Consider the following 24,856-nt stretch of genomic DNA (forward strand, 5'->3'; position numbering starts at 1 on the left):
TTGGAACTGCATAGCAGGTATCTATGGAAGTGTTTATCATGTTACCTCATCAGCATAGCAGGTGCAGTGGGGCAAAAAAGTATTTAGTCAGCCACCAATTGTGCGAGTTCTCCCACTTAAAAAGATGAGAGAGGCCTATAATTTTCATCATAGGTACACTTCAACTATGACAGACAAATGAGGAAAAACATCCAGAAAATCACATTGTAGGATTTTTAATGAATTTATTAGCAAATTATGGTGGAAAATAAGAATTTGGTCAATAACAAAAGTTTATCTCAATACTTTGTTATATACATTTTGTTGGTAATGATTGCTGGTATTTTGGCCCATTCCTCCATGCAGATCTCCTCTAGAGCAGTGATGTTTTGGGGCTGTTGCTGAGCAACACAGACTTTCAACTCCCTCCAAATATTTTCTATGCGGTTGAGATCTGGAGACTGGCTAGGCCACTCCAGGACCTTGAAATGCTCAAAATGTATATAACAATGTATTGAGATAAACTTTTGTTGTTGACCAAATACTTATTTTCCACCATAATTTACAAATACATGTATCTATGGTTGTGTTTATCATGTTACCTCATCAGCATAGCAGGTATCTATGGTTGTGTTTTATCATGTTACCTCATTAGCATAGCAGGTATCTATGGTTGTGTTTATCATGTTACCTCATCAGCATAGCAGGTATCTATGGTTGTGTTTATCATGTTACCTCATCAGCATAGCAGGTATCTATGGTTGTGTTTATCATGTTACCTCATCAGCATAGCAGGTATCTATGGTTGTGCTTATCATGTTACCTCATCAGCATAGCAGGTATCTATGGAAGTGTTTATCATGTTACCTCATCAGCGTAGCAGGTATCTATGGAAGTGTTTATCATGTTACCTCATTAGCATAGCAGGTATCTATGGTTGTGTTTATCATGTTACCTCATCAGCATAGCAGGTATCTATGGAAGTGTTCATCATGTTACCTCATTAGCATAGCAGGTATCTATGGTTGTGTTTATCATGTTACCTCATCAGCATAGCAGGTATCTATGGTTGTGTTTATCATGTTACCTCATTAGCATAGCAGGTATCTATGGAAGTGTTTATCATGTTACCTCATCAGCATAGCAGGTATCTATGGTTGTGTTTATCATGCTACCTCATCAGCATAGCAGGTATCTATTGGATTGTTTATCATGTTACCTCATTAGCATAGCAGGTATCTATGGAAGTGTTTATCATGTTACCTCATCAGCGTAGCAGGTATCTATGGAAGTGTTTATCATGTTACCTCATCAGCATAGCAGGTATCTATGGAAGTGTTTATCATGTTACCTCATCAGCATAGCAGGTATCTATGGTTGTGTTTATCATGTTACCTCATCAGCATAGCAGGTATCTATGGTTGTGTTTATCATGTTACCTCATCAGCATAGCAGGTATCTATGGTTGTGTTTATCATGTTACCTCATTAGCATAGCAGGTATCTATGGAAGTGTTTATCATGTTACCTCATCAGCATAGCAGGTATCTATGGTTGTGTTTATCATGCTACCTCATCAGCATAGCAGGTATCTATTGGATTGTTTATCATGTTACCTCATTAGCATAGCAGGTATCTATGGAAGTGTTTATCATGTTACCTCATCAGCATAGCAGGTGTCTATGGAAGTGTTTATCATGTTACCTCATCAGCATAGCAGGTATCTATGGAAGTGTTTATCATGTTACCTCATCAGCATAGCAGGTATCTATGGAAGTGTTTATCATGTTACCTCATTAGCATAGCAGGTATCTATGGAAGTGTTTATCATGTTACCTCATTAGCATAGCAGGTATCTATGGAAGTGTTTATCATGTTACCTCATTAGCATAGCAGGTATCTATGGTTGTGTTTATCATGTTACCTCATTAGCATAGCAGGTATCTATGGAAGTGTTTATCATGTTACCTCATTAGCATAGCAGGTATCTATGGAAGTGTTTATCATGTTACCTCATCAGCATAGCAGGTATCTATGGAAGTGTTTATCATGTTACCTCATCAGCGTAGCAGGTATTTATACACTACTCCTATCCCAACCGATTCAATAAAATAAAAACATTGTTTTCGGTCTCTGTCATTCAGTTAAACCTGTATTTGATTGAACACTGTTTCCAAGTCATTCCAATGAAATGATGTTGAACCAATGTGGAATAGAGGTCGAATTGACATCTGTTTCCAGTGGGATGTTTTCAAAATCTGTAATGTTTACACAAATTCTGATTATTTCCAGGGATACACAACGTCCTGAAATGTATGTAGACAACGTTGTTATATAGAATACTATATTTCCTTTGACAGAGAGACACTGAATGTAACAAATGGCTCAATTTGGCCCACTCTGAAGGATAGTTGGTTTAGCCTCTTGTACATACCTGTGCTAAAAGGCCAAACTGTGTTTCTAATCTACTGAACACAGATTGTGCACTAGACATTACCAAGGTACAATTCCTCTGAGATTTAAAGTTGAGCTCTATCATGTAAATATAAACATAAAAATACAAATATCATGTAAATATAAACATAAATATACAAATATCATGTAAATATAAACATAAATATACAAATATCATGTAAATCATGTAAAAGGCCCTGAAGCCAATCTGCTGAATGTAAGCCAGTGGAGGCTGCTCAGAGGAGGACGGCTCAAAATAATGGCTGGAACGGAGCTAATGGAACGGCATCAAACACATGGAAACCATGGAGACCCTGTGTTTGATGTATCTGATACCATTCCACTCATTCTAGCCGTTACCACGAGCCCGTCCTCCCCAATTAAGGTGCCACGACCTCCTGTGGTGTGAGCCTATACTGTATTGCTGCGTTTACACATTTCTGATCGTTTGCCAATAATTGGCCTTTTGACCAATCAGATCAGAGCTTTTGCCAACAATTGGGCAAAAGATCAGAATTGGGCTGCTTGTATCAATGCAGTCTACACGTGAACAACAGAGCTCGATACACTAATACAATCAGATCATGAAGCCTGCCTAACGAGCAGTGACTGTGTATAGTACGGTAAGTAGAGTGGCTGGTTCAAACGGTTGCTGTAGGATTCTTCAGTTCCTTGTTATTTCCCCCCCTTTAAAACACCACATTCATTAATACAGTATAGTTTCCTGCTTTCCCGCTCAGTCTCTCTCCTTTTGTCTTCATTGATAGAACTATGTGTGGTTAGTTACTGCTTCCAACAACACCTCCGGATGTTTTCGCTCATCCCACTCCTCATGGTGTGGACTGGACTCCCTCTTTGGTAGGATATGCTTGGAATCAAAAAGGCAAATTATAACACCCTAATTGGTTTCTGTGGGATAGGTAAAACAGATTTAAATGGATTGCCATCAATTGTCTTTTGTGAGACCACATTATCTTCCACAATTCGAGGAGGCTTTAAACAAACTAATTAATTTACTTCGCTCCCCTCCTTTCCTTCCCTCTCTCTCACACTTTCTTTCGGCTCTTGTATTTCTCTCGCTCTCTTTCTGTAACACCACTGTTTCTCAGGCCAGATGTATATACCTCTCTCCTCTCTTTCTGTAACACCACTGTTTCTCAGGCCAGATGTATATACCTCTCTCCTCTCTTTCTGTAACACCACTGTTTCTCAGGCCAGATGTATATACCTCTCTCCTCTCTTTCTGTAACCACTGTTTCTCAGGCCAGATGTATATACCTCTCTCCTCTCTTTCTGTAACACCACTGTTTCTCAGGCCAGATGTATATACCTCTCTCCTCTCTTTCTGTAACGCCACTGTTTCTCAGGCCAGATGTATATATCTCTCTCCTCTCTTTCTGTAACCACTTTTTCTCAGGCCAGATGTATATACCTCTCTCCTCTCTTTCTGTAACACCACTGTTTCTCAGGCCAGATGTATATACCTCTCTCCTCTCTTTCTGTAGCACCACTGTTTCTCAGGCCAGATGTATATACCTCTCTCCTCTCTTTCTGTAACACCACTGTTTCTCAGGCCAGATGTATATACCTCTCTCCTCTCTTTCTGTAACACCACTGTTTCTCAGGCCAGATGTATATACCTCTCTCCTCTCTTTCTGTAACACCACTGTTTCTCAGGCCAGATGTATATACCTCTCTCCTCTCTTTCTGTAACACCACTGTTTCTCAGGTCAGATGTATATACCTCTCTCCTCTCTTTCTGTAACACCACTGTTTCTCAGGCCAGATGTATATACCTCTCTCCTCTCTTTCTGTAACACCACTGTTTCTCAGGCCAGATGTATATATCTCTCTCCTCTCTTTCTGTAACACCACTGTTTCTCAGGCCAGATGTATATCTCTCTCTCCTCTCTTTCTGTAACACCACTGTTTCTCAGGCCAGATGTATATATCTCTCCTCTCTTTCTGTAACACCACTGTTTCTCAGGCCAGATGTATATCTCTCTCTCCTCTCTTTCTGTAACACCACTGCTTCTCAGGCCAGATGTATATACCTCTCTCCTCTCTTTCTGTAACACCACTGTTTCTCAGGCCAGATGTATATACCTCTCTCCTCTCTTTCTGTAACACCACTGTTTCTCAGGCCAGATGTATATACCTCTCCCTCTCTTTCTGTAACACCACTGTTTCTCAGGCCAGATGTATATACCTCTCTCCTGTCTTTCTGTAACACCACTGTTTCTCAGGCCAGATGTATATATCTCTCTCTCCTCTCTTTCTGTAACACCACTGTTTCTCAGGCCAGATGTATATACCTCTCTCCTCTCTTTCTGTAACACCACTGTTTCTCAGGCCAGATGTATATACCTCTCTCCTCTCTTTCTGTAGCACCACTGTTTCTCAAACCAGATGTATATACCTCTCTCCTCTCTTTCTGTAACACCACTGTTTCTCAGGCCAGATGTATATACCTCTCTCCTCTCTTTCTGTAACACCACTGTTTCTCAGGCCAGATGTATATACCTCTCTCCTCTCTTTCTGTAACACCACTGTTTCTCAGGCCAGATGTATATACCTCTCTCCTCTCTTTCTGTAACACCACTGTTTCTCAGGCCAGATGTATATACCTCTCTCCTCTCTTTCTGTAACACCACTGTTTCTCAGGCCAGATGTATATACCTCTCTCCTCTCTTTCTGTAACACCACTGTTTCTCAGGCCAGATGTATATACCTCTCTCCTGTCTTTCTGTAACACCACTGTTTCTCAGGCCAGATGTATATACCTCTCTCCTCTCTTTCTGTAACACCACTGTTTCTCAGGCCAGATGTATATACCTCTCTCCTCTCTTTCTGTAACACCACTGTTTCTCAGGCCAGATGTATATACCTCTCTCTCTCTTTCTGTAACACCACTGTTTCTCAGGCCAGATGTATATACCTCTCTCCTCTCTTTCTGTAACACCACTGTTTCTCAGGCCAGATGTATATACCTCTCTCCTCTCTTTCTGTAACACCACTGTTTCTCAGGCCAGATGTATATACCTCTCTCCTCTCTTTCTGTAACACCACTGTTTCTCAGGCCAGATGTATATATCTCTCTCCTCTCTTTCTGTAACACCACTGTTTCTCAGGCCAGATGTATATACCTCTCTCCTCTCTTTCTGTAACACCACTGTTTCTCAGGCCAGATGTATATACCTCTCTCCTCTCTTTCTGTAACACCACTGTTTCTCAGGCCAGATGTATATACCTCTCTCCTCTCTTTCTGTAACACCACTGTTTCTCAGGCCAGATGTATATACCTCTCTCCTCTCTTTCTGTAACACCACTGTTTCTCAGGCCAGATGTATATACCTCTCTCCTCTCTTTCTGTAACAACACTGTTTCTCAGGTCAGATGTATATACCTCTCTCCTCTCTTTCTGTAACACCACTGTTTCTCAGGCCAGATGTATATACCTCTCTCCTGTCTTTCTGTAACACCACTGTTTCTCAGGCCAGATGTATATATTTCTCTCCTCCTTTCTGTAACACCACTGTTTCTCAGGCCAGATGTATATACCTCTCTCCTCTCTTTCTGTAACACCACTGTTTCTCAGGCCAGATGTATATACCTCTCTCCTCTCTTTCTGTAACACCACTGTTTCTCAGGCCAGATGTATATACCTCTCTCCTCTCTTTCTGTAACCACTGTTTCTCAGGCCAGATGTATATACCTCTCTCCTCTCTTTCTGTAACACCACTGTTTCTCAGGCCAGATGTATATACCTCTCTCCTCTCTTTCTGTAACACCACTGTTTCTCAGGCCAGATGTATATACCTCTCTCCTCTCTTTCTGTAGCACCACTGTTTCTCAGGCCAGATGTATATACCTCTCTCCTCTCCTTCTGTTACACCACTGTTTCTCAGGCCAGATGTATATACCTCTCTCCTCTCTTTCTGTAACAGCACTGTTTCTCATGCCAGATGTATATACCTCTCTCCTCTCTTTCTGTAACACCACTGTTTCTCAGGCCAGATGTATATACCTCTCTCCTCTCTTTCTGTAACACCACTGTTTCTCAGGCCAGATGTATGTACCTCTCTCGCTCTCTTTCTGTAACACCACTGTTTCTCAGGCCAGATGTATATACCTCTCTCCTCTCTTTCTGTAACAGCACTGTTTCTCAGGCCAGATGTATATACCTCTCTCCTCTCTATCTGTAACACCACTGTTTCTCAGGCCAGATGTATAAACCTCTCTCCTGTCTTTCTGTAACACCACTGTTTCTCAGGCCAGATGTATATATCTCTCTCCTCTCTTTCTGTAACACCACTGTTTCTCAGGCCAGATGTATATACCTCTCTCCTCTCTTTCTGTAACACCACTGTTTCTCAGGCCAGATGTATATACCTCTCTCCTCTCTTTCTGTAACACCACTGTTTCTCAGGCCAGATGTATATACCTCTCTCCTCTCTTTCTGTAACACCACTGTTTCTCAGGCCAGATGTATATACCTCTCCTCTCTTTCTGTAACACCACTGTTTCTCAGGCCAGATGTATATACCTCTCTCCTCTCTTTCTGTAACACCACTGTTTCTCAGGCCAGATGTATATACCTCTCTCCTCTCTTTCTGTAACACCACTGTTTCTCAGGCCAGATGTATATACCTCTCTCCTCTCTTCTGTAACACCACTGTTTCTCAGGCCAGATGTATATACCTCTCTCCTCTCTTTCTGTAACACCACTGTTTCTCAGGCCAGATGTATATACCTCTCTCCTGTCTTTCTGTAACACCACTGTTTCTCAGGCCAGATGTATATACCTCTCTCCTCTCTTTCTGTAACACCACTGTTTCTCAGGCCAGATGTATATACCTCTCTCCTCTCTTTCTGTAACACCACTGTTTCTCAGGCCAGATGTATATACCTCTCTCCTCTCTTTCTGTAACACCACTGTTTCTCAGGCCAGATGTATATACCTCTCTCCTCTCTTTCTGTAACACCACTGTTTCTCAGGCCAGATGTATATACCTCTCTCCTCTCTTTCTGTGACACCACTGTTTCTCAGGCCAGATGTATATACCTCTCTCCTCTCTTTCTGTGACACCACTGTTTCTCAGGCCAGATGTATATATCTCTCTCCTCTCTTTCTGTGACACCACTGTTTCTTAGGCCAGATGTATATACCTCTCTCCTCTCTTTCTGTAACACCACTGTTTCTCAGGCCAGATGTATATACCTCTCTCCTCTCTTTCTGTAACACCACTGTTTCTCAGGCCAGATGTATATACCTCTCTCCTCTCTTTCTGTAACACCACTGTTTCTCAGGCCAGATGTATATACCTCTCTCCTCTCTTTCTGTAACACCACTGTTTCTCAGGCCAGATGTATATACCTCTCTCCTCTCTTTCTGTAACAACACTGTTTCTCAGGTCAGATGTATATACCTCTCTCCTCTCTTTCTGTAACACCACTGTTTCTCAGGCCAGATGTATATACCTCTCTCCTGTCTTTCTATAACACCACTGTTTCTCAGGCCAGATGTATATATTTCTCTCCTCTCTTTCTGTAACACCACTGTTTCTCAGGCCAGATGTATATACCTCTCTCCTCTCTTTCTGTAACACCACTGTTTCTCAGGCCAGATGTATATACCTCTCTCCTCTCTTTCTGTAGCACCACTGTTTCTCAGGCCAGATGTATATACCTCTCTCCTCTCTTTCTGTAACACCACTGTTTCTCAGGCCAGATGTATATACCTCTCTCCTCTCTTTCTGTAACACCACTGTTTCTCAGGCCAGATGTATATACCTCTCTCCTCTCTTTCTGTGACACCACTGTTTCTCAGGCCAGATGTATATATCTCTCTCCTCTCTTTCTGTGACACCACTGTTTCTCAGGCCAGATGTATATACCTCTCTCCTCTCTTCTGTAACACCACTGTTTCTCAGGCCAGATGTATATACCTCTCTCCTCTCTTTCTGTAACACCACTGTTTCTCAGGCCAGATGTATATACCTCTCTCCTCTCTTCTGTAACACCACTGTTTCTCAGGCCAGATGTATATACCTCTCTCCTCTCTTTCTGTAACACCACTGTTTCTCAGGCCAGATGTATATACCTCTCTCCTCTCTTTCTGTAACACCACTGTTTCTCAGGCCAGATGTATATATCTCTCTCCTCTCTTTCTGTAACACCACTGTTTCTCAGGCCAGATGTATATACCTCTCTCCTCTCTTTCTGTAACACCACTGTTTCTCAGGCCAGATGTATATACCTCTCTCCTCTCTTTCTGTAGCACCACTGTTTCTCAGGCCAGATGTATATACCTCTCTCCTCTCTTTCTGTAACACCACTGTTTCTCAGGCCAGATGTATATACCTCTCTCCTCTCTTTCTGTAACACCACTGTTTCTCAGGCCAGATGTATATACCTCTCTCCTCTCTTTCTGTAACACCACTGTTTCTCAGGCCAGATGTATATACCTCTCTCCTCTCTTTCTGTAACACCACTGTTTCTCAGGCCAGATGTATATACCTCTCTCCTCTCTTTCTGTAACACCACTGTTTCTCAGGCCAGATGTATGTACCTCTCTCGCTCTCTTTCTGTAACACCACTGTTTCTCAGGCCAGATGTATATACCTCTCTCCTCTCTTTCTGTAACACCACTGTTTCTCAGGCCAGATGTATATACCTCTCTCCTCTCTTCTGTACACCACTGTTTCTCAGGCCAGATGTATATACCTCTCTCCTCTCTTTCTGTAACACCACTGTTTCTCAGGCCAGATGTATATACCTCTCTCCTCTCTTTCTGTAACACCACTGTTTCTCAGGCCAGATGTATATACCTCTCTCCTCTCTTTCTGTAACACCACTGTTTCTCAGGCCAGATGTATATACCTCTCTCCTCTCTTTCTGTAACACCACTGTTTCTCAGGCCAGATGTATATACCTCTCTCCTCTCTTTCTGTAACACCACTGTTTCTCAGGCCAGATGTATATACCTCTCTCCTCTCTTTCTGTGAGCACCACTGTTTCTCAGGCCAGATGTATATACCTCTCTCCTCTCTTTCTGTAACACCACTGTTTCTCAGGCCAGATGTATATACCTCTCTCCTCTCTCTTCTGTAACACCACTGTTTCTCAGGCCAGATGTATATACCTCTCTCCTCTCTTTCTGTAACACCACTGTTTCTCAGGCCAGATGTATATACCTCTCTCCTCTCTTTCTGTAACACCACTGTTTCTCAGGCCAGATGTATATACCTCTCTCCTCTCTTTCTGTAACACCACTGTTTCTCAGGCCAGATGTATATACCTCTCTCCTCTCTTTCTGTAACACCACTGTTTCTCAGGCCAGATGTATATACCTCTCTCCTCTCTTTCTGTAACACCACTGTTTCTCAGGCCAGATGTATATACCTCTCTCCTCTCTTTCTGTAACACCACTGTTTCTCAGGCCAGATGTATATACCTCTCTCCTCTCTTTCTGTAACACCACTGTTTCTCAGGCCAGATGTATATACCTCTCTCCTCTCTTTCTGTAACACCACTGTTTCTCAGGCCAGATGTATATACCTCTCTCCTCTCTTTCTGTAGCACCACTGTTTCTCAGGCCAGATGTATATACCTCTCTCCTCTCTTTCTGTAACACCACTGTTTCTCAGGCCAGATGTATATACCTCTCTCCTCTCTTTCTGTAACACCACTGTTTCTCAGGCCAGATGTATATACCTCTCTCCTCTCTTTCTGTAACACCACTGTTTCTCAGGCCAGATGTATATACCTCTCTCCTCTCTTTCTGTAACACCACTGTTTCTCAGGCCAGATGTATATACCTCTCTCCTCTCTTTCTGTAACAGCACTGTTTCTCAGGCCAGATGTATATACCTCTCTCCTCTCTTTCTGTAACCACTGTTTCTCAGGCCAGATGTATATACCTCTCTCCTCTCTTTCTGTAACACCACTGTTTCTCAGGCCAGATGTATATACCTCTCTCCTCTCTTTCTGTAACACCACTGTTTCTCAGGCCATATGTATATACCTCTCTCCTCTCTTTCTGTAACAGCACTGTTTCTCAGGCCAGATGTATATACCTCTCTCCTCTCTTTCTGTAACCACTGTTTCTCAGGCCAGATGTATATACCTCTCTCCTCTCTTTCTGTAACACCACTGTTTCTCAGGCCAGATGTATATACCTCTCTCCTCTCTTTCTGTAACACCACTGTTTCTCAGGCCATATGTATATACCTCTCTCCTCTCTTTCTGTAACCACTGTTTCTCAGGCCAGATGTATATACCACTGTTTCTCAGGCCAGATGTATATACCTCTCTCCTCTATTTCTGTAACACCACTGTTTCTCAGGCCAGATGTATATACCTCTCTCCTCTCTTTCTGTAACACCACTGTTTCTCAGGCCAGATGTATATACCTCTCTCCTCTCTTTCGGTCATACCACCGTTTCCCACACATGCTGAGCACTTGTTGGCTGCTTTTACTTCACTTTGCGGTCCAACTCATCCCAAACCATCTCAATTTGGTTGAGGTCGGGTGATTGTGGAGGCCAGGTCATCTGATGCAACACTCCATCACTCTCCTTCTTGCTCAAATATCCCTTGCACAGCCTGGAGGTGTGTTGGGTCATTGTCCTGATGAAAAACAAATGATAGTGGGACTAAGTACAAACCAGATGGGACGGCGTATCGCTGCAGAATGCTGTGGTAGCCATGCTGGTTAAGTGTGCCTTGAATTCTAAATACATCACAGACAGTGTCACAAGCAAAGCACTCCCACACCATCACACTTCCTACTCAATGCTTCACGGTGGGAACCACACGGGTAGAGATCAATCATTCACCTACTCTGCACGGAGGTTGGAACCAAGAATCTCAAATTTGGACTCATCAGAGCGAAGGACAGATTTCCACCGGTCTATTGTCCATTGCTCGTGTTTCTTGGGCCAAACAAGTCTCTTCTTCTTATTGGTGTCCTTTAGTAGTGGTTTCTTTGCAGCAATTCGACCATGAAGGCCTGATTCACGCAGTCTCCTCTGAACAGATGATGTTGTGAAATGTCTGTTACTTGAACTCTGTGAAGCATTTATTTGGTCTGCAATTTCTGAGGCTGGTAACTCTAATGAACTTATCCTCTGCAGCAGAGGTGACTCTGGGTCTTCCTTTCCTGTGGTGGTCCTCATGAGAGCCAGTTTCATCATAGCGCTTGATGGTTTTTGTGACTGCACTTGAAGAAACATTCAATATTCTTGACATTTTCCACATTGACTGACCTATTGATGGACTGTTGTTTCTCTTTGCTTATTTGAGCTGTTCTTGCCATAATATGAACATTGTATTTTCCCAAATAGGGCTATCTTCTGTATACCACCCCTACCATGTCACAACACAGTAAGAAGGAAATACATTCCAAATGAACTTTTAACAAGGCACACCTGTTAATTAAAACGCATGCTAGGTGACTACCTCATGAAGAGAGAATGCCTAGAGTGTGCAAAGCGGTCATCAAGGCAAAGGGTGGCTACTTTGACGAATCTCAAAACTCAACATTTGTTTAACACTTTTTTGGTTACTACATGATTCCATATGTGTTATTTCATAGTTTTGATGTCTTCATTATTATTCCACAATGTAGAACATAGTAAAAATCAAGAAAAAGCCTTGAATGAGTAGATGTGTCCTAACGTTTGACTGGTGCTGTAATTCCACTTGGACTATATGAGGTATCGAGTGCAGGCCAGTGAGACGAAAATCTAAAATGATTCCATTTGAAATTCAGGCCGAAACACAACAAAATGTGGAGAAAGTTGAGGGGTGTGAACACTTTCTGATGTCACTATGCATTTGGAAAGTATTCAGACCCCTTGACCTTTTCCACATTTTGTTACAGTACAACTTTATTGTAAAATGAATTTCAAAAAGATAAATAAATCCTCATTAAACTAAACACAATACCCTGGAATGACAAAGCAAAAACAGATTTTGGAAATGTTTATACAAGGTCCCACAGTTGACAGCGTATGTCACAGCAAAAACCAAGCCATGAGGTTGAAGGAATTGTCTGTAGAGCTTCTAGACAGGATTGTGTCGAGGCACAGATCTGGGAAAGGGTACCAAAAAAATGGAAGAAGTTTGGAACCACCAAGACTTATCCTAGAGTTGGCCACCCGGCCAAACTGAGCAACCGGGGGAGAAGGGCCTTGGTCAGGTAGGTGACCAAGAACCCAATGGGCACTCTGACAGAGCTCAAGAGTTCCTCTTTGGAGATGGGAGAACCTTCCAAAAGGATGACCATCTCTGCAGCATTCTACCAATCAGGCCATTATGGTAGAGCGGCCAGACGAAAGCCACTCCTCAGTAAAAGGCACATGACAGCCCACTTGGAGTTGCCAAAAGGCAGCTAAAGGACTCTCAGATCATGAGAAACAAGATTTTCTGGTCTGATGAAATTAAGATCGAACTCTTTGGCATAAATGCCAAGCGTGACATCTGGAGGAAACCTGGCACCATCCCTACGGTGAAGCATGGTGGTGACAGCATCACGTCTGGAGGAAACCTGGCACCATCCCTACGGTGAAGCATGGTGGTGAGGGGATGTTTTTCAGAGGCAGGGACTGGGAGACCAGTGAGGAATGAGGGAAAGATGAACGGAGCAATGTACAAAGAGATCCTTGATGAAAACCTGCTCCAGAGCACTCAGGACTTCAGACTGGGGTTGAAGGTTCACCTTCCAACAGGACAACGACCCAAAGCACACAGTCAAGACAACGCAGGAGTGGCTAAGTCTCTGAATATCCTTGGGTGGCCCAGCCACAGCCTAGACTTGAACCCGATCAAACATCTCTGGAGAGAACTGAAAACAGCTGTGCAACATCGCTCACCATCCAACCTGACAGAGCTTGAGAGGATCTGCAGAGAAGAATGGGATAAACTCCCCAAATACAGGTGTGCCAAGCTTGTTGCATCATACCCAAGAAGACTTGAGGCTATAATCGCTGACACCGGTGCTTCAACAAATTCCTGAGTACAGGGTCTGAATACTTACGTAAATGTGATACTTCCATCTTATTTGTATTAGATTTGCAACATTTTCAAAAAAAGTGTTTTGTTTTGTCATTATGGGGTATTATGATGTCATTATGGGGTATTGTGTGTAGATTGATGAGAAAAAAACAATAACAATTTAGTCCATTTTAGAATAAGGCTGTAACACAACACAATGTGGATAAAGTCAAGAGGTCTGAATACATTCCGTATGCACTCTGTGTGTACATGACCAATCCAATTTTATGACTAAGGGTTGAAAGATCCCCTCACTTCTCAGAAAGGGAGTTTTGTGATTGTGGAAGATTTCCCTCAATTCTACTTAGTTTACGTTGACTCATCATGACCGGCACTGCACACAAACACGTGCGCACGCGCACAGCCACACACATAAGCACAGCCACGCACGCACACACACACACACACACACACACACACAACACACCCACGCACACACACACACACACTGCCACGCACATTACATTGTGAAAAAACATTTCTTACCATAAAGTAACAACAAAATGCCAACAGTAAAGCTGCCTTTCAACTTTATTTACTGTAAATTAAATGTGTAAAGTTCAAAGGTTTTGTAGTCTATTTCTTATTTTATGTATATTTCCTTCATATTACAATGTCGTCTTGTTGTAAAACAAGCATTTGGACCTACGTATTCATCAAGCAGCGACAGACCTCATGTTATTTCTATGTCAGAAAGCAGGAAGACAAACTTTGAGATCTAACTATCATTCTTCTCTTCCTGACAGCTCCTCCTGCCACCACAGCAGACCTCGTGATGTTCCTGTTAGAAAGTAGAGAAGATTACAGCAGCATACTGTATGAAACCCAGGGATGCATTCAATGTTTAAACGTGTTAGAAAAAGACATTGGGGTACCAATCAAACAAGAATTCAATGAATTCAAATCATTAAAACTGACTGGTACCAAGGCTACTCTAACAAATCCTAAGAAGTAAGAAGAAGAATGACTTGGTGTAAATGGTAACATACCAAGTCAGACATGTGGTTCATGCCACATTCGAAGGTTGACTCTCCACTGTCATATTTCTTGTTGTGTTCTATGACCCTGGTCCTACACTCGAGCCAGATCTTCTTGCGCTTGGCTTCCTCCTCCTTGGATTTGTACTTCTTCCCTGTAAATACACACATTCTGTAAATGAGAATTATAAGTACTTTGTTAAACTGTGCAGTGTACAAGATTTTCAGTCTCATCACTGTATTCTTTGTGTTGTATGGAAGGAAGTGTTCTGTCTACATGACAAACACAGGCTAGGATTGTTTTTCCGACAGGGGGTATTTGATTATGCCCTAATTATTTTTCAACGTCTGGGGAGAAGGAAACATGTATTGTCTGTGTGAATTCATCTCATCATGATCATGCGACAGTCAAATCTAATTTTGTTTTGAGTTTTGTAGAACAAGCAATTGTCACAGGCACACGCCTGGTGGTTTATAAGCTGTGTTTTATATGGGCTGTGTTTTATATGGGCTGTGTTTTATATGGGCTGTGTTTTATATAGGCTGTGTTTTATATAGGCTGTGTTTTATATGGGCTGTGTTTTATATGGGCTGTGGTTTATATAGGCTGTGTTTTATATGGGCTGTGTTTTATATAGGCTGTGTTTTATATAGGCTGTGGTTTATATGGGCTGTGTTTTATATGGGCTGTGTTTATATGGGCTGTGTTTTATATGGGCTGTGTTTTATATGGGCTGTGGTTTATATAGGCTGTGTTTTATATAGGCTGTGGTTTATATGGGCTGTGTTTTATATGGGCTGTGTTTTATATGGGCTGTGTTTTATATAGGCTGTGTTTTATATAGGCTGTGTTTTATATAGGCTGTGTTTTATATAGGCTGTGTTTTATATGGGCTGTGTTTTATATGGGCTGTGTTTTATATAGGCTGTGTTTTATATGGGCTGTGTTTTATATGGGCTGTGTTTTATATAGGCTGTGTTTTATATAGGCTGTGTTTTATATAGGCTGTGTTTTATATGGGCTGTGTTTTATATAGGCTGTGTTTTATATAGGCTGTGTTTTATATAGGCTGTGTTTTATATGGGCTGTGTTTTATATGGGCTGTGTTTTATATGGGCTGTGTTTTATATAGGCTGTGTTTTATATGGGCTGTGTTTTATATAGGCTGTGTTTTATATGGGCTGTGTTTTATATAGGCTGTGTAACCAAAATGTGTGACATTGAAGTAAAAAAATGTATTATAAAGAAAGTAATCACATTCTATCAGGTACACAGAGGGAACAAAAACTAACTCAATCAAAAGAGAAACTTCAGCACACTGGTAATCTTACAACAATTTAATGGATCTTATTTAACCTATCATTATTACCATGTTTTTCTTTCCACTCTTCAAACTCTTTGTCCACATCTTGACGTTCACTTGCCATATTCACTCACAGCCACAACCAGGCAAAACAGAAGAAGCTTCAAACTGGAAAAAGAACATGACAAGTTATGTCCTATGTGATTATGTGCAACTATATTTATTAAAGCCACAATCCTGAATTGTGAGTTTATGAATAGTAGTTCTAAGTTCATGAGGCTTTATATTCTTCATGAATCAATGGGTAGACAGTAAAAAAACTCCTGGAATAAACCAAATAAAAAAGTGGAATTAAAATGGATGTAATTCCCAACGATTTACACAAAATACTCTAACGTCAAAGTGTAAGACACATTCTAACATTTGTATTATCCTGCTGAAAAGGTAAATGTGTCTCTCAGTGTCTGTTGGAAAGCAGACAACCAGATTCTCCTGTAGGACTTTTCCGTTGCTCAGCGTGATTCTGTATTTTTTTTTTTATCCTTAAAAAAATCCCCAAACCTGGCCAATGACAAGCATACCCATAACCACCATGCTTGAAAATATGAAGTGGTACTCAGTAATGTGATGTATTGGATTTTCCCTAAACATAACACTTTGTATTCAGGACATAAAGTTAATTTCTTCAGTGCCTTGTTGCAAACAAGATGCATGTTTCGTAATATTTTTAATTCTGTACAGGCTTCCTTCTTTTCACTTAGGTTAGTATTGTGGATGTAAATGATGTGAAATGCTAGCTTAGTTAGCGGTGGTGCGCGCTAAATAGTGTTTCAATCAGTGACGTCACTTGCTCTGAGACCTTGAAGTAGTAGTTCCCCTTGCTCTGCAAGGGCCGCAACTTTTGTGGAGCTATGGGTAACAATGCTTCGTGGGTGACTGTTGTTGATGTGTGCAGAGGGTCCCTGGTTCGCACCCGGGTATGTGCGAGGGGACGGTCTAAAGTTATACTGTTACATTGATGCTGTTGACCCGGATGGATCACTGGTTGCTGCGGAAAAGGAGGAGGTCAAACGGGGGGTGAGTGTAACGGATGTGAAACGCTAGCTTAGTTAGCGGTGGTGCGCGCTAAATAGTGTTTCAATCGGTGACGTCACTTGCTCTGAGACCTTGAAGTATTAGTTCCCCTTGCCCTGCAAGGGCCGCGGCTTTTGTGGAGCGATGGGTAACGATGCTTCGAGGGTGACTGTTGTTGATGTGTGCAGAGGGTCCCTGGTTCGCGCCCGGTGCGCGAGGGGGCGGTCTGAAGTTATTCTGTTACATGGAGTAACTACAATGTTGTTGATCCATCCTCAGTTGTTTTCTCCTATCACAGTCATTAAACTCTGTAACTGTTTTAAAGTCCCCATTGGCCGCAACTGAGTTAGTAAGGATGCCTGTATCTTTGTAGTGACTTGGTGTATTGATGCACCATCCAAAGTGTAATTAATAACTTCACCATGCTCAAAGGGATATTCAATGTCTGCTTCTACCAATAGCTGCCCTTCTTTGTGAGGCATTGGAAAGCCTCCCTGGTCTTTGTGGTTGAATCTGTGTTTGAAATTCACTGCTCGGCTGAGTGAGATCATGCAACTTAGGTGACTTGTTATGCACATTTTCACTCCTGAATTTATTTAGATTAGGCATAAAAGTGTTCAAAACTTATTGACTGGGGTATTGTGTGCAAGCCGGTGACACAAAATCTCTATTTAATACATTTCAAATTCAGGCAGTAACACCACAAAATGTTTCTGAAGGCACTGTATATAATTAATTGATCTTTGTTTTATTTAAACTTGGCAAGTCAGTTAAGAACAAATTCCTATTTACAATGACAGCATACACCGACCAAACCCAGACGATGCTGGGCCAATTGTGCACCGCCCTACGGGACTCTCAACCACGGCCGGTTGTGATACAGCCTGGGTTCTAACCAGGGTGTCTGTAGTGACGCCTCAAACACTGAGACGCAGTGCCTTAAACTGCTGCGTCACTCGGGAGCCCACAGGGAATTGACCAGGGAACAGCTGTACATATTGAAGATTCTACCTTTAATTAATGAAGCTATTAGTATAAACGTTCCTCAGACAATATTGTCATACTCTATGAGAGAGAAAATGTAGGGTTTTTCCCTTACCGGTTCCAGAGTGCGGGAGGAAAAGTCCGTTTTAAAATAAGCAGTGCAGATACTCTCTAACGAAGGGAGGGATGAGGAAAGGACGGACATGGTCAATGGAGAGGAAGTAAATAAGCAGTGCAGATACTCTCTAACGAAGGGAGGGATGAGGAAAGGACGTCAGAGGAAAAGTCACGTACATGGTCAATGGAGAGGAAGTCGTATTTCTTTGCCCAATGTTATATTCTCTCATTAGCTGCCAATCTTTATTCTCATAGTTGAAACACCAGATTTGCCATGTAAACTGCCAACAGTGTATTTGGTAAATGGAATCGGATAAATATACCTAGTAGATGCACTATGTGTGTAGGTTAATATTTACTAACACTACAAACCCTTTCTATACTTGACTCGATGTATGCGTTTTGTGTTGTGGATTATTAATCTAGCAATCAGAATATCAGAGTTTAGCGCACAGTAAGGTTGTACTGTACAAAACAATGAGAAAAACCTTCTGAAAAGCTGTGAATCTGGAATTTTCTGCGGAAACACCCAACGGACAAAATGAAAGCTAGAAAATGGTACTGCCCACTTCCTGAAGCAGAACCATAGATATATATCATATAGAACGGCTATGGCTTAATACACATGGCTTTCTATAAAAATAACCCTTCTATAAAAGTATTTATTCTCTGTAATGCTTTGGAGCGTGATGCCCGTGTGGTAAGATACCGTAACTCGATCCGTTGCCACCATATATGACGATACGAGCCCTTCTTTCAACGAGCGCTTGTAATTGCAGTTAATTGAGTCTTTGATTTCCTAAAATATCTTTGAGGAGTAAACAGGGAAACAACAAGAGTCGCAGACAGTTCTCAATAGAACATACCAGAGGAGGGTATTGTTTACTATCTAAATGATTGGGATCATCTGGTTCTCATGATGTGTCATCTCCATCAATCCTATTGTTCTACCTGTTGTTCTATTGGAAATCAAAAGTCATCCGATTGGATCATATAGATTTTTTTATCCGTTTTGTAGGATTTTGTCACCCTAATCAGAATCCTAATACCGGTATTGCTATGTCCTTACTAAAAAGGGTGAATAAAGGAATATAGAATGGTTTCATTTTCAATTAAGGCACAATGAAGATTTAATGTGTGTTTTTATACATTCTGTATCTCTGTATTACAGCAAGTCTGATAAAGATTATTGCCAACTGAAAGTGTGACTTCTTTCCCTAATGATTTCCTAAGGCTGAGGTATTTTGTCAGATATCTGTTATTCCATACCAAGGCTAGATGAGGCTGAGTGGCAAGTTGGCAACTAATTCATCTCATTGATACATGACTATTCAGTCTGTTCAATCTAATTCATCTCATTGGTACATGACTGTTCAGTCTGTTCAATCTAATTCATCTCATTGGTACATGACTGTTCAGTCTGTTCAATCTAATTCATCTCATTGGTACATGACTGTTCAGTCTGTTCAATCTAATTCATCTCATTGGTACATGACTGTTCAGTCTGTTTAATCTAATTCATCTCATTGGTACATGACTATTCAGTCTGTTCAATCTAATTCATCTCATTGGTACATGACTATTCAGTCTGTTCAATCTAATTCATCTCATTGGTACATGACTGTTCAGTCTGTTCAATCTAATTCATCTCATTGGTACATGACTATTCAGTCTGTTTAATAATCCATAATTGAAAATATGGATTTCTTGGCTGAATTAACATTTTTATCAAAACTTCAAAAGGGACATAGATACACAATAAAGGAAGTTTTTAATTTACATAATTTATAGTCACAGACACTCCCTTTCATTTGCTTACCTAGACGAATGTGATGGAGAAATGGTTTACAACAGGCAGAGTGGGGTTTAACTAGAGGAATGGGATGGAGAAATGGTTTACAATAGGCAGGGTGGGGCTTAACTAGGGGAATGGGATGGAGAAATGGTTTACAATAGGCAGGGTGGGGTTAACTAGAGGAATGGGATGGAGAAATGGTTTACAATAGGCAGGGTGGGGTTAACTAGAGGAATGGGATGGAGAAATGGTTTACAATAGGCAGGGTGGGGTTTAACTAGAGGAATGGGATGGAGAAATGGTTTATGATATGCAGGGTGGGGCTTAACTAGGGGAATGGGATGGAGAAATGGTTTACAATAGGTAGTAGGGTGGGGTTTAACTAGAGGAATGTGATGGAGAAATGGTTTACAATTGGCAGGGTGGGGTTTAACTAGAGGAATGGGATGGAGAAATGGTTTACAATAGGCAGGGTGGGGTTTACATAGAGGAATGTGATGGAGAAATGGTTTACAATAGGCAGGGTGGGGTTAACTAGAGGAATGTGATGGAGAAATTGTTTACAATAGGCAGGGTGGGGTTAACTAGAGGAATGGGATGGAGAAATGGTTTACAATAGGCAGGGTGGGGTTTACCTAGGGGTTTAACTAGAGGAATGGGATGGAGAAATGGTTTACAATAGGCAGGGTGGGGTTTACCTAGAGGAATGGGATGGAGAAATGGTTTACAATAGGCAGGGTGGGGTTTAACTAGAGGAATGTGATGGAGAAATGGTTTACAATAGGCAGGGTGGGGTTTAACTAGAGGAATGGGATGGAGAAATGGTTTACAATAGGCAGGGTGGGGTTTACCTAGAGGAATGGGATGGAGAAATGGTTTACAATAGGCAGGGTGGGGTTAACTAGAGGAATGTGATGGAGAAATGGTTTACAATAGGCAGGGTGGGGTTAACTAGAGGAATGGGATGGAGAAATGGTTTACAATAGGCAGGGTGGGGTTTAACTAGAGGAATGGGATGGAGAAATGGTTTACAATAGGCAGGGTGGGGTTAACTAGAGGAATGGGATGGAGAAATGGTTTACAATAGGCAGGGTGGGGTTTAACTAGAGGAATGGGATGGAGAAATGGTTTACAATAGGCAGGGTGGGGTTTAACTAGAGGAATGGGATGGAGAAATGGTTTACAATAGGCAGGGTGGGGTTAACTAGAGGAATGGGATGGAGAAATGGTTTACAATAGGCAGGGGGATGGAGAAATGGTTTAAATAGGCAGGGTAGAGGAATGGGATGGAGAAATGGTTTACAATAGGCAGGGTGGGGCTTAACTAGAGGAATGGGATGGAGAAATGGTTTACAATAGGCAGGGTGGGGTTTAACTAGAGGAATGGGATGGAGAAATGGTTTACAATAGGCAGGGTGGGGCTTAACTAGAGGAATGGGATGGAGAAATGGTTTACAATAGGCAGGTTGGGGTTTAACTAGAGGAATGGGATGGAGAAATGGTTTACAATAGGCAGGGTGGGGTTAACTAGAGGAATGGGTTGGAGAAATGGTTTACAATAGGCAGGGTGGGGTTAACTAGAGGAATGGGATGGAGAAATGTTTTACAATAGGCAGGGTGGGTTTAACTAGAGGAATGTGATGGAGAAATGGTTTACAATAGGCAGGGTGGGGTTAACTAGAGGAATGGGATGGAGAAATGGTTTACAATAGGTAGTAGGGTGGGGTTTACCTAGAGGAATGGGATGGAGAAATGGTTTACAATAGGCAGGGTGGGGTTTAACTAGAGGAATGGGATGGAGAAATGGTTTACAATAGGCAGGGTGGGGTTTAACTAGAGGAATGGGATGGAGAAATGGTTTACAATAGGCAGGGTGGGGTTTAACTAGAGGAATGGGATGGAGAAATGGTTTACAATAGGCAGGGTGGGGTTTAACTAGAGGAATGGGATGGAGAAATGGTTTAGGCAGGGTAGGCAGAGGAATGGGATGGAGAAATGGTTTAAATAGAGGGTAGGGTTTATGGGATGGAGAAATGGTTTACAATAGGCAGGGTGGGGTTTAACTAGAGGAATGGGATGGAGAAATGGTTTACAATGGGCAGGGTGGGGTTAACTAGAGGAATGGATGGAGAAATGGTTTACAATAGGCAGGGTGGGGTTTAACTAGAGGAATGGGATGGGAAATGGAGGCAAATGGGGTTTAAATAGGCAATGGGATGGAGAAATGGTTTACAATAGGCAGGAGGAATGGGAATGGGATGGAGAAATGGTTTACAATAGGCAGGGTGGGGTTTAACTAGAGGAATGGGATGGAGAAATGGTTTACAATGGGCAGGGTGGGGTTAACTAGAGGAATGTGATGGAGAAATGGTTTACAATAGGCAGGGTGGGGGTTTAACTAGAGGAATGGGATGGAGAAATGGTTTACAATAGGCAGGGTGGGGGTTTAACTAGAGGAATGGGATGGAGAAATGGTTTACAATAGGCAGGGTGGGGTTTAACTAATGAGAAATGAATGGGATGGAGAAATGGTTTGGAGAATGATTTACAATAGGCAGGTGGGTTTAACTAGAGGAATGGGATGGAGAAATGGTTTACAATAGGCAGGGTGGGGTTTAACTAGAGGAATGTGATGGAGAAATGGTTTACAATAGGCAGGGTGGGGCTTAACTAGAGGAATGGGATGGAGAAATGGTTTACAATAGGCAGGGGGGCTTAACTAGAGGGATGGAGAAATGGTTTACAACTAGAGGAATGGGATGGAGAAATGGTTTACAATAGGCAGGGTGGGGTTTAACTAGAGGAATGTGATGGAGAAATGGTTTACAATAGGCAGGGTAGGGTTTAACTAGAGGAATGTGATGGAGAAATGGTTTACAATAGGCAGGGATGGGTTTAACTAGAGGAATGGGATGGAGAAATGGTTTTCAATAGGCAGGGTAGGGTTTACCTAGAGGAATGGGATGGAGAAATGGTTTACAATAGGTAGCAGGGTGGGGAATGGGATAACTAGAGGTAGTAGGGTGGGGTGGGATGGAGAAATGGTTTACAATAGGCAGGGTGGGGTTTAACTAGAGGAATGGGATGGAGAAATGGTTTACAATAGGCAGGGTAGGGTTTAACTAGAGGAATGTGATGGAGAAATGGTTTACAATAGGCAGGGATGGGTTTAACTAGAGGAATGGGATGGAGAAATGGTTTTCAATAGGCAGGGTAGGGTTTAACTAGAGAAATGGGATGGAGAAATGGTTTACAATAGGTAGCAGGGTGGGGGTTAACTAGAGGAATGGGATGGAGAAATGGTTTACAATAGGCAGGGTGGGGTTTAACTAGAGGAATGGGATGGAGAAATGGTTTACAATAGGCAGGGTGGGGCTTAACTAGGGGAATGAGTCCCAAAGGGCACCCTATTTCCCATTCCTGAACCGAGGTGGGTGGACTGAGGTAGGGCGGAGAGGTAGGGAAGGGACTAGGGGGGTTGGGTGGATGTGTTGTATGGAGGGAGGGTGGTTGGGAAATGGCAAAATGTTTGTACTTACATTGATGTACATTCTGTAAAACTTGAATAAAAATATATATACCAACAACAACAAAAAGTAGCCACCCTTTGCCTTGATGACAGCTTTGCCACAGTACTACCTGGCCTGATGACCCCTGGCTGTTCCCAGTCCACCTGGTCGTGCTGCTGTTCCAGTTTTAACTGTTCTGCTTGCAGCTATGGAGCCCTGACCTGTTCACCGGACGTGCTACTTTGCCCCAGACCTGCTGTATTAGATTGAAGGTCCTTCACGCCAGCAGGAATATTAAAGAAGAAGGCTGGGAGAAGAAGGTCCTTCACGCCAGCAGGAATATTAAAGAAGAAGGCTGGGAGAAGAAGGTCCTTCACGCCAGCAGGGCTTTTAAAGAAGAGGGCTGGGAGAAGAAGGTCCTTCACGCCAGCATGAATATTAAAGAAGAAGGCTGGGAGAAGAAGGTCCTTCACGCCAGCAGGAATATTAAAGAAGAAGGCTGGGAGAAGAAGGTCCTTCACGCCAGCAGGAATATTAAAGAAGAAGGTCCTTCACGGCATGAATATTAAAGAGAAAACAGCAGCCTTCAGGTTGTAACAGCTCCTCACTCCAGCAGGAATCTCACAGCCTAGGTTGTAACAGCTCTCACTCTCTCTCTCTCTCTCTCTCTCTCTCTCTCTCTCTCTCTCTCTCTTTCTCTCTTTCTCTCAATTCAATTCAATTCGCTGTATTGGGATGACGTAACAATGTACATATTGCCAAAGCTTATTTTGGATATTTACAATATAAAAATAAATAAAAATGAGAATCAAAATTGTCAAAAGGACAACAGTAACAACAATAACCAAGGGTCAAAATAGCCATACATTCAACAATAACAATAAGCATACAGTAGTCTCTCTCTCTCTCTCTCTCTACCACACCTGCTCTACCACGCCTCTCGACCTCTGAATGCTCGGCTATGAAAATCCACCTGACATTTACTCCTGAAGTACTGACCTGTTGCTCCCTTTATAACCACTGGTATTTGTTGACCCTGCTGGTCATCTATGAACGTTTGAACATCTTGAAGAACAATTTGGCCTTAATGGCCATGTACTCTTATAATCTCCACCTGGCACAGCCAGAAGAGGACTGGTCACCCCTCAGAGCCTTCTGTAACCCTAACCTTCACCCTAACCTAATTCTAACCCCAACCTTAAACCTAACCCCTAAGCTTAAAATAGCCTTTGTTCTCATGGGGATGCGGGAAATGTTCCCACAAGGTCAAATTGTCCTTGTTTTACTATCCTTGTGAGGACTTTTTGGGGATTTTAGGTCCCCTCAAGGGTAGAAGAACCAACCAACCCCCCCCCCCCACACACACACACACACAGAGTGGAGAGTGATTTCTGATGCTTGACCTCTGGGGTACTGTAAGGTTAGGACTAAGGTTGAAATATCACCTCACTTCAAAGGAAGTGTGTGAAAGTGACAGATTGGGCCATGGTGGTCATGGTAAGGTTATGGTCAGGACCAAGTATGTCAACATAATCATCAGCAACAAAAGAAGGTTCCTTCAGGGGTCGAGTAGGGATAGTTGTGTGCTCAGGTTGGGGTCAGGGGC

At 42.2% G+C, this 24,856-nt stretch overlaps 1 protein-coding gene across 1 annotated transcript; it reads right to left on the minus strand.

The window, feature by feature from the left end:
- Positions 1–14,003: 14,003 nt before the first annotated feature.
- LOC115124540 (cystein proteinase inhibitor protein salarin-like) lies at positions 14,004–18,065 on the minus strand. The gene is made up of 4 exons (XM_029653979.2): positions 17,945–18,065; positions 15,838–15,939; positions 14,480–14,622; positions 14,004–14,271 (listed from the first exon to the last, which is right to left on the minus strand). The coding sequence occupies exons 2-4, from the start codon at positions 15,893–15,895 to the stop codon at positions 14,209–14,211; spliced, it is 264 nt and encodes an 87-aa protein (XP_029509839.1). The 5' UTR covers positions 15,896–15,939; positions 17,945–18,065; the 3' UTR covers positions 14,004–14,208.
- Positions 18,066–24,856: the final 6,791 nt, after the last annotated feature.

This window comes from Oncorhynchus nerka, unplaced genomic scaffold (assembly GCF_034236695.1).
Source record: "Oncorhynchus nerka isolate Pitt River unplaced genomic scaffold, Oner_Uvic_2.0 unplaced_scaffold_965, whole genome shotgun sequence".
NCBI lineage: Eukaryota > Metazoa > Chordata > Actinopteri > Salmoniformes > Salmonidae > Oncorhynchus > Oncorhynchus nerka.